General features: G+C 49.6%; 1 protein-coding gene across 4 annotated transcripts in view; it reads right to left on the bottom strand.

The window, feature by feature from the left end:
• Nucleotides 1-613: 613 nt before the first annotated feature.
• The window catches only part of HSPA12B (heat shock protein family A (Hsp70) member 12B), a 263,670-nt gene continuing 252,860 nt past the window's right edge, over nucleotides 614-11,423 (bottom strand). For all 4 annotated transcript variants that reach the window (XM_088458888.1, XM_088458891.1, XM_088458889.1 and 1 more), the window contains one exon: nucleotides 614-2,780. In XM_088458888.1, coding sequence (XP_088315014.1) covers nucleotides 2,140-2,780 — 641 coding nt within the window. In that variant the 3' untranslated portion in view covers nucleotides 614-2,139. The remainder of the gene's footprint in view (nucleotides 2,781-11,423) is intronic.

Below are 11,423 nucleotides of genomic sequence, written 5' to 3'. Positions count from 1 at the left end.
CTGATAGAGCCAAAAGCACTCCAGGGCTTGCGGCAATGAGACCCTACCGCAAGGGTCTCGTTGCAAGCCCGATGGTCGCGCTGGTCTCACTATGCGAGCGTCCAAGAGGCCGCTACCAAAAAACAAACAAAAAAGCCCTGATTCAGAGCGGGCACTCGTTCAGAGCGTCCGGCTCTGAATCAGGCCCTGTGCGCGCTCCCGTGAGGTGGCACATCGCACCTCCAGATCTTACTGCATGTTCACTTGATCTGGGGATGCGATGTACGGTCCCATGTAGCGCTATGTGGGTGGGGGAGGAGGGTGCCGGCATATCGGGCTGTCGTCCACCCGATCGCTCCATGTGTGGGGACCACCCGATATTTCGGCCTTCAGATCGCAAGTCACATCGCAAGGTGCATATCACATCTTTAGGTTTAGGAACTAACAAAGAGGGTAATAGGCTACAAGACGGGAGGGTTAGGGGGAGGGTAAATATACTTGGCCGCCCCCTGTCGGGATACCAACCATCGGTATGCCGCTGTCGGTACTGTGAGAGGAGGCACCCCGCCAGCCGGCATTACATACCCATTCCTGACGTTACAGATGACACCACAGTGTGTACCATGAACCCTCCTTTGTAGACAACATGAAGTATAATAGAGGTTTATTTCATTCAGGGAATACATTCCGTACATAGTACAAAGAACCAATAATACAAAACATCTGACAGGTAAATATTTGGTTACAAGTAAAAAAATAAACTTTGAGTACATTTTCCTATTAGATATCCCCAGTAATACACTGGCATGGGCAGGGGTTGGTTAGGGATGGTTATACGCAGACTGAATGTGCCTGGGGTTAGGTAGAAGAGAGTAACGAATGAGCGGTTACAGGGGGCGACAAGCGCGAATCTTGGACGTTTGTGAGATGTGCACGGACCTCAGTAGTTTATATAACCATTGTAGAAAGTTATTTCTACATTATAAGTGATACGGGTACAGTGTGTGGAATCCTAGAAAGCGGAGAACGTGTGAAGTGTACAGAAACATTTCCGAGGATAAAAAGTGGCAAATTGGAGGTATCAAATATTTACACCAAATAATTCACAGAAAATTGTGCTTGTGAATTTGCCTTCGTTGGTCTAATATATGGAATGTATATAAAAGTACAAAGGGGCTGTGCATGGGAATGGTCATTAATTGCAGGACAACCGGCGTCCTTCAGCCGATATTAACCAGTTATTGAGGCCACTTGTTAAGAAACACGATTCATTTTGGGGTCTTGTGCAAGTTACGAGCTGAGTCCAGGTAGGACACAAGCCAATCAAGTGGCACACGTAGCCATGGACCGTTCACCCCCATGGGACGCAAGTTGAGTATTAATGTACTGGCAGGGGGTGAAGAATGGATTCAGCTCAACGCATTTTACACTCTCTAGGTATGCCCTATTCTGTAAATTAAAGTTAATAAAGACACTAAAATATAACAGTGACAAAGCAATAAAGACTCTTCCTCAATCCCTCGCTTTCATGTCTCACGGTTCCAATGTGCAGAAATATTTGGAAAGAATTAAAAAAAAAAAATAGACGTTGGAGTTTGAGTGAAAGTTTTCTATTTTCCCATCAATGCACACCGCTTCCATCTACACTGAGAATCCCACAAATCATTGCACAGTGCCATGAACCTTGCGAGGCAGGAAAGCAGGCGCCATTCTCCAAACTGAAATGCGTTGTGCGCAGTTGTGTGCTCAGGTTAGTCAAAGAACCGCGCCATTTTTATCTCATAAGACAAACTACTGACTTCTATACTGAAGTAACACACAAGGTCAGCAATATAGTCCTGAGAAACATTTTTGATGCCCGACTTGAGGATTAAAGCTATATTACCATTGCACACGTATTGTCTCCACCTTGTAAAAACGTGCAAAACTTCATTTATTGTAACAGCGTTTACTACACGTGTGTTGAGGTGGGGTTGCGGGAATTGAGCAATATATTAGGGTGACAGTAATAGCTATGTGTCGCCTTGGATGGGTTAGTAATATTAATATTACTTAATGAGATGTAAGTCTGTGTGTCAGACGCACTGCCGGATTCCAGCAGCCAGCGATATGTCAGTTGTCCTCAAGTGCTGCAAGTTCCGTCTCAGGTGAGATTGGCCGTCAGTTGGAAAGGAAATCAATGGCAGCTCGGACAGTCTTTGAGGTTTTGACATCCATGGCGGTTACTTTGATCTCCGTGTCTCCAAACTGCATGCTGGCCTTAATCTCTCGGCGAAGCGTCTTCCCGTTGGTCTCGTTGATGTCGGGCAAGTCCAGGTTTATGGTCCCACACTTTCTGACCCCGGGATCGGTAATGTGCACCACGTCATCTGTAGAAGAACAGTAAATGTTGATGATGATTTTGCGTTGCCCAAGTCGGGCTGGGCAGTAGCTTCGCTGGACGATGTCTCCGAGGGCCACCGACTGGTCCACAGACACAAACTTGTCGAAGATATCTGTGCACCAGTTCTTTCCCTCCTTTACAAGGAGTTTTTCTTTCGGGTGCTTTCCTTCCACAAACTTGTTAAGGACGCCGACACCGTAGGTCAGGGGTGAGCGCCTCACTCTCACGATAGTGGGGTCCAGGCCAAACAGAACCGCTCCTTTGAGTATAGTTAAACCAACATCTTGAGGGATGATGACCCGGCAGACCTCACTGAAAGCTGACTGGACGGCATTCTGCAACACCGGAGACTCGGCAAACCCACCCACCAAGAACAGGTACTTGATGCCTTTCACCTCGGGTTTATTCATGAGGTCCTCTACAAACAGGAAGATAAAACCAGTGCTGCCGTTAGTCACAAATGCAAGCTACTCAATACATACAAACAAGTAGACTTTTTCCAAGACTCGTCCTCCCTTAGTTCACTATTTATCAAAAATAGTGGTGTAGCCTCAAAAACAAACTTTCCATATCGCCTCATATCACTGTGATTTGGGATTTTATCTGTGGCTATTTATTAAGAGGCAGTCACCAGGACGCAGGCACAGAAGAGGGCCCATCTCAGGGATAAGTAAATACTGAGATGGGCATCACGAACAGCTCCAGCTTAGGGAGAAGGGAGGGGGGGGGGGGAGAAACTATGATTTCCGTATTTTTGATGTCAATCTCCTAATCAGCAATGGGATAATGGAGGAGATAAGGCAATTATCTCCTCCATTAATTCCCATCTGGCAGAGTACAGCACTGTAGGGATCAGCCATTGATCCCTACAGTGCTTTAACGCTTTTCGCTGTTCAGCAAAAGAAAAACTGTAAAATTACTCAAAAAATCATTACTTTATATAACGTCATCTCAGAATAGCGTCATATGAAGAAATTACATTAAATTCCCCGAAAAGTGCAGGGACAGAGGGAAGTTTTCCCATAAGTCCCTGCAGCATCGTGTAACTCCGCCCAGTCTCTGTCCCTGCTTCCCGGTGACCGCCGCCAGGTAAGTCCAATTACAGCATGTCACACCTGCCTAAATAGATTGACATGTGTATCCAGGCTTTATATTAGTATATACAGTATTTATATTTATGTGCTTTTATATTTAACATGTATATATACATTTTAAATATAAGAGCACATAAATATACAAGTATACAGACTAGTATAAAGCCTGTATACATGTCAATCTATTTGGACAGGCTGGAGTTGCACTTACCCGTCCGCGGTCACCGCAAAGCAGGGACGGAGACTGATCCCGAGCGCATTACTGAGCACGTGCAGGAGCAGAGACAGAAGGGATTGTTTTTGGAAACAGATAACAATGGCTTCTGGGACATCGCAGGGACGGCGTGTTACCGCGACCGCAGTCTCTGTAGGAAGTATTGCTGAATAGCAGCCATAAGTTTTAACAATTGATAAAAAATCGTGATGATGTTGCCTGGTAATATTCTGGGTAACATCATCACTATTGACCAGAGCGCTCGCTCTGAATCAGTGCCCTCCTACCTTAAAATGGAGCGTCCTCCTGGCCGCTCGCATAGCTGTGGGTGACCACCCACAGCATATGCGAGCGGCCAAAAAGATGGTCGCGATGGTCAAGACCATCGCGACCATGGGGCTTGCGACGAGACCCTTGTGGTAGGGTCTCGTTGCCGCAAGCCCTGGAGTGATTTTGGCTCTAGTGATGTCAGTGGGGCCGGACTCAGACGGTAGGCGTTCCCATGGGAACCCCTCCGTCTGGCAACCACGCCCCCGGCACGCCCACCATCGACAGCACGCCCCCTTTAGTGCGAGACCCATAATGACGGCTTGGCCGTCGTTATTCGGGTCTCGCGCATGCGCATGACGGAGCTCCGTCATGCGCATTGGGGGAACATCGACCCGCTTGCGAGCATCCTGCGCTCGCGAGCGGGTCTGAATGACCCCCAGAGCCCTTAGGGGTCTATTCAACATCAATTAATGTGTACAAAAGCAGGCGCAAACTAACATATTCACCTACATTTGTAGAAATTAAGTATCAAGGCCACTCATTATAAAGGTAACATTACTGATATCTCCTGCTTACTTTCCATGCCCGACGTGACCCAGTGTCCCCATACACTGGTATGGGAACCAAATTCATCAAGCTGCGAAAATACAATTTTTTCGGAACTTGAATGCGGGAGCATTCGCCAACTTTAGATGGCGTTTGTTCCTGCACCCCAGAGTAGCGAAGATCTGCCCCGCCTGCGTGAAGCCCACTCTAAAGGTGCCCATCCACTAGAAGACAGGCAGTAGACTGCACAATTATGACATTGTAATCGTGCAGACGTTTGTCAGTCTGTGATGAGCCTACGAGCAGTCACTCAGTGCTGGCACAATCAAACATCTCCTAACATGCTCAGCCTGATGTTATCGTCAGGTTGTCCAGCATGTTTGCCCAATGAGAGATGTCTAAATGAACAGTGGGAGTGCGCATCGCTGGTCGTTTCAGACATTTTTGCAAATGATTTAAAAACTATTTATGAACGATTACATTATCGTACAATCGCTCAACTTAATCGTCTAGTGCAGGGGTGGGGAACCTTTTTTCTGCCGAGGGCCAATTTGATATATATATAATATTATTTGTGGGCCCGGTGCAGGCCACACCCCCTCCGTGTGACATCACACGGGGCAGGGCCACAATCACCGGTGATTACAGCAATGCCTGGATCATCCTGAGGATGCTCCGGGGAGCTGTAAGGGCAGCGGTGTGACCATCACCTCTACATAGATTCTGGCTGCAGGGCACCATTCTAGGCACCCTGTTAGCCAGATGAGGCTAGCAAAAAAAAAAGCTCAGAGGGCCAGACCAAATGATTCCGCGGGCCTGATACGGCCCCCGGGCCTGAGGTTCCCCATCCCTGGTCTAGTGGACAGACCTTAACTTTTACTGCTATTGAAGTATCAGTGAAGGGTCATGGACAGAGATGATTTTGGGATCGGCTGTTTCTGCAGCGAGTTTGTTACTTATTTCTCCATGCTGGCCTCAGCCATTGGCACCGCTGTTACCGCCCAGCCTGTCTGCAAAAGTCAGACTGCGGGAAGCCGACCTGGAGATTTATCTAACTTGGTGAGAGATAAAGTGGAGAAGTTGCTCATAGCAACTGATCAGCTTCTAACTGTCATGGAGAAGTTGTTTATAGCAACTGATCAGCTTCATAACTGTCATTCCATAGACTGTGCTAGATAACTGTCATTCCATAGACTGTGCTAAATAACTGTCATTCCATAGACTGTGCTAGATAACTGTCATTCCATAGACTGTGCTAGATAACTGTCATTCCATGGACTGTGCTAGATAACTGTTCATTCCATAGACTGTGCTAGATAACTGTTCATTCCATAGACTGTGCTAGATAACTGTCATTCCATAGACTGTGCTAGATAACTGTCATTCCATAGACTGTGCTAGATAACTGTCATTCCATAGACTGTGCTAGATAACTGTCATTCCATGGACTGTGCTAGATAACTGTTCATTCCATAGACTGTGCTAGATAACTGTTCATTCCATAGACTGCGCTATATAACTGTCATTCCATAGACTGTGCTAGATAACTGACCGTGAGAAGCTGACTGGTAGCTCTGGGCAACTTTTCCACTTTATCTCTCACCAAGGCTTGGTACATCTCCCCCAGAGAATTGTCAGTTGGCTGATTAAAGTACATTGGGCCTGATTCACTACCAGGGCCGGCACCAGGGGTAGCCGCGCCCTGTGCAGCATGGGTAGTTGTCGCCCCCTAGCCGCGTGCGACCGAAAATGGGGGCATGACCTCATTAGCATAGGCTACGCCTCCTACATGACATTATTTGGGGGCGTGCCCGCATGTCACGCCTCCCGTGTAACGTCAGGCTGGGGGCAAGCCCAGCACTCTGTCACTAGCTGGGCTTCCCCCAGTCCTCTCCCGGCACTGAATCGATGCTGCGCACATGCACGCAGCATACATTCAGCTACTCCGGGGTCCGGCACCGCCACACAGCTGCGGTGGTGGGGGTGCCCAACCTCCCGACTAAACCACCCGCGGGACACTTCGGCCCAATCGAGATGTTGTGAGGGGTGCGCCTTCTACAGGGTGGCGCCCCTGTTCGACTGCACTGGTCGAAAATGCTTCGAGCCTGCCCTGTTCACTACAGATTGCAACTGCGATCACAGGATTACGCACGCAGTCTGGCTGCGAAGATATGCTAATCCATTGCGATCACTATATCATCGCAGCACTACATGAGGACGCCCACCGTACCTTACACACATCCGTAATGTTTAGCAAGACTGCAAAACCATTGGTAACAGTGAGTACCATCGCAGCCTCACCCACACCGGCTCTGACCTCAGGAATTAGTAACCTCAGCGCACGCAGTGAGCACTCGGGCTGCGTACCACATCGCAGAGGATAATTCACCTCCCACAAACGGCATTTCCTGTCAATAACTCTGCGATGGGTCTGCATAGTCTCCGCCATCGCGCTCCCGATCGCAGTAACCAGGTCACGCACTGCTATGCATGCGCAGAACACAACAATCGCCTGATCCGTAACGAATCAGGCCCATTATTAATAACGTGCCAGCCTGCATAAGGTCGCCGGCCTATAATTACATAAAGCGGTGACTGTAGCAGCTGCTGTCTCACTGCTCTGGGATATAAAAGCGCACCTGGGTGGTGGAGGTATATCGGGGGTTTGTACGGTATATTTCCTCCTCTGCACACGGGGAGCAAACTGCACAGACCACATAAGAGACACAGATATTCGTTTCTCCTTCCAGGTAACATGTACGTGGCCTCCAGTCTGGAACCTTCTGACCCGGCCGTCAGTGTATATTTATGTGTGGAAGTTATTGCTTTGAATAAACTTAGAGCCTCTCAGTTCTGTAAATGTTCCAATTACTTTGTCTTATTACCTGTAAATCCTCTCTAAATCTTTACACGCCCCTCGCCCAGCGCCCTGGCACAGAAAACCCATTTACGTCTCACCCGCCTGCCCAGCGGGCACTACAGGGAAATCATTCGGCATAAATTCCTATTGTAGCTCTGTGTATAATTCCTGCAGCCTCACTGCTGGGGCCCCGGATTTATTATTAATGATGCAGAGCCCGCTGGAAGAAGTGGCTGTACTGGAGCCTTCAATTATCTGTATCTGATACATCTCCTATGGGGACAGAAGGCTGAGCGAGGAATCACTCTGCGATCTCACCGGGGGCTCCGCAGCAAAATACAGTTCACCTTCCCCACAGTCGGCTTATTCACGAAGAGTCGGGAGTAGGGAGAACTGAAGTCATTTATTTATTTAATATCCCCAATTAATAATCTACTGATTTATGGGTTCAATTCAGAGCTCACGAGTGCTGTTTTGTTGCTGCTTCTCTTTGCATGAAGCAGGATCCACTGTCAACATTTAATTAGAAACTAGTCTGAGCTTTTATACCCTCCACTTATGCTGGGTGCACACTGGCTGACATATCAGCCATTCAATTGAATATACCGTGTGTGTCGGCCAGGGTGTACTAGTGATATGTCTGTGAACGACGTGGATCACAGACATATCGCGTGGGCTGTGTTGCAGATATATTGGTGCCTAATTCAGACCCATTCGCTAGGATGCGTTCGCACGCAGCCGTCACCAGCCAAAGTATACAAATCCCGCGATCGCTTGAAAGACATAAGCACGCCCACTATGTCTTGCCGTGCGATCACGGTGTGTATTTAGACGCCCACCAGCCTGTCACAAGACACCCACTTTCCCTTAGTGACACACGTCATCTCCAGGAAGTGTATGAAACAATTGGTAACATCGAGTAACATCGGAGCCATACGTAGCACTTGTGGCTGACCACACACTACCGCAAGCACTGCGAGCGCTGCTGTGTGTAATTCAGCCATGTGACGTGTATGCTGACGCTGCGTCTTAATTATGGACGCCCCTGAAACGGCGTTAAGATACACAGACACGCCTGCGTTCGCACCACCACACACCTCCGTTTCCATCGACCACCCCGTTACCACCCACAAACGGCTCGTCCGGTCACTCATTCTAGCGGAGGGGCGGTGTACAGGGTGCGAGTGCTTCGCGATCGCATGGACTGGTTCGCGCACGCGCACTGCGTCTTATATGCAAGCGCAGATTGCAAACATCAGCAGGCTATGTGCGAACGCAGCCTAGCGAGCGGGTCTGAATCAGGCCCTGTGTACGGGCGATCAGCCAACCGCCCATACACTAGCCCTGCACGGGCCGGCATTGATTGACAGCTCAACTGGGCGGGCGCCTGTCAATGCCCACCAAGTTCCGACGTCAATCATGATGGATATTGCAAAACATATGCTCCCCACAGTCTGCAGCCATATCTACCCGGCGTGTACCCACCTTTACACTCTGTCCTTACCACTGTGCAGCCAGGCGAGACTCTCACCTCAGGCAGCGCAAATGAAATGGCGGCAAATACGAAGATTTAATCTCCTCTCTTTAGATTGTAAACTCACACGAGCAGGACCCTCTACGTGATAATGTTGATGACACACTAAAATTATGTATATATGGGAAACAGCTTGTTTGTATTAGTCTGCACCTATGTAACATATTGTCGGTGGTTTTCCCCTTGTTTGGCGCTACGGAACCCTTGTTGCGCTGTATAAACATTAATGATAATCTCCTCACTCCTCCTCGCCCTCCTCCCTCCATAGTAGGCCCTGGGTCCTGCTCCTGAAGTCACTGTTTTAGCAGCAGGATGGGGAGAGCTGCAGTCACTGTACTAGCAGCAGGATGGGGAGAGCTGCAGTCACTGTATTAGACGGAGGATGGGGAGAGCTGTAGTCACTATATTAGCAGCAGGATGGGGAGAGCTGCAGTCACTATATTAGCAGCAGGATGGGGAGAGCTGCAGTCACTGTATTAGCCGGAGGATGGGGAGAGCTGTAGTCACTGTATTAGCCGGAGGATGGGGAGAGCTGTAGTCACTATATTAGCAGCAGGATGGGGAGAGCTGTAGTCACTGCATTAGCAGCAGGATGGGGAGAGCTGCAGTCACTGTATTAGCAGCAGGATGGGGAGAGCAGTAGTCACTGTATTAGCAGCAGAATGGGGAGAGCTGCAGTCACTGTATTAGCAGCAGGAAGGGAAGAACTGTAGTCACTGTATTAGCCGGAGGATGGGGAGAGCTGTAGTCACTGTAATAGCCGGAGGATGGGGAGAGCTGTAGTCACTGTATTAGCCGGAGGATGGGGAGAGCTGTAGTCACTGTATTAGCAGCAGGATGGGGAGAGCTGCAGTCACTGTATTAGCAGCAGGATGGGGAGAGCTGCAGTCACTGCATTAGCAGCAGGATGGGGAGAGCTGCAGTCACTGTATTAGCAGCAGGATGGGGAGAGCTGTAGTCACTGCATTAGCAGCAGGATGGGGAGAGCTGCAGTCACTGCATTAGCAGCAAGATGGGGAGAGCTGTAGTCACTGTATTAGCTGGAGGATGGGGAGAGCTGCAGTCACTGTATTAGCAGCAGGATGGAGAGAGCTGTAGTCACTGTATTAGCAGCAGGATGGAGAGAGCTGCAGTCACTGTATTAGCAGCAGGATGGGGAGAGCTGTAGTCACTGTATTAGCAGCAGGATGGGGAGAGCTGCAGTCACTGCATTAGCAGCAGGATGGGGAGAGCTGCAGTCACTGTATTAGCAGCAGGATGGGGAGAGCTGCAGTCACTGCATTAGCAGCAGGACGAGGAGAGCTGCAGTCACTGCATTAGCAGCAGGACAGGGAGAGCTGCAGTCACTGTATTAGCAGCAGGATGGGGAGAGCTGCAGTCACTGTATTAGCCGGAGGATGGGGAGAGCTGCAGTCACTGTATTAGCAGCAGGAAGGGGAGAGCTGCAGTCACTGTATTAGCAGCAGGATGGGGAGAGCTGCAGTCACTGCATTAGCAGCAGGATGGGGAGAGCTGCAGTCACTGTATTAGCAGCAGGATGGGGAGAGCTGTAGTCACTGCATTAGCAGCAGGATGGGGAGAGCTGCAGTCACTGCATTAGCAGCAAGATGGGGAGAGCTGTAGTCACTGTATTAGCTGGAGGATGGGGAGAGCTGCAGTCACTGTATTAGCAGCAGGATGGAGAGAGCTGTAGTCACTGTATTAGCAGCAGGATGGAGAGAGCTGCAGTCACTGTATTAGCAGCAGGATGGGGAGAGCTGTAGTCACTGTATTAGCAGCAGGATGGGGAGAGCTGCAGTCACTGCATTAGCAGCAGGATGGGGAGAGCTGCAGTCACTGTATTAGCAGCAGGATGGGGAGAGCTGCAGTCACTGCATTAGCAGCAGGACGAGGAGAGCTGCAGTCACTGCATTAGCAGCAGGACAGGGAGAGCTGCAGTCACTGTATTAGCCGCAGGATGGGGAGAGCTGCAGTCACTGTATTAGCCGGAGGATGGGGAGAGCTGCAGTCACTGTATTAGCAGCTGGAAGGGAAGAACTGTAGTCACTGTATTAGCCGGAGGATGGGGAGAGCTGTAGTCACTGTATTAGCCGGAGGATGGGGAGAGCTGTAGTCACTGTATTAGCCGGAGGATGGGGAGAGCTGTAGTCACTGTATTAGCAGCAGGATGGGGAGAGCTGCAGTCACTGTATTAGCAGCAGGATGGGGAGAGCTGCAGTCACTGCATTAGCAGCAGGATGGGGAGAGCTGCAGTCACTGTATTAGCAGCAGGATGGGGAGAGCTGCAGTCACTGTATTAGCAGCAGGATGGGGAGAGCTGCAGTCACTGTATTAGCAGCAGGATGGAGAGAGCTGTAGTCACTGCATTAGCAGCAGGATGGGGAGAGCTGCAGTCACTGCATTAGCAGCAAGATGGGGAGAGCTGTAGTCACTGTATTAGCTGGAGGATGGGGAGAGCTGCAGTCACTGTATTAGCAGCAGGATGGAGAGAGCTGTAGTCACTGTATTAGCAGCAGGATGGAGAGAGCTGCAGTCACTGTATT

This window comes from Taudactylus pleione, unplaced genomic scaffold, assembly GCF_031769625.1.
Source record: "Taudactylus pleione unplaced genomic scaffold, aTauple2 ptg000861l, whole genome shotgun sequence".
Classification (NCBI taxonomy): Eukaryota; Metazoa; Chordata; class Amphibia; order Anura; family Myobatrachidae; genus Taudactylus; species Taudactylus pleione.
The sequence above is the reverse complement of the archived record's forward strand: the minus strand, read 5'-3'. Positions and strand labels throughout refer to the sequence as shown.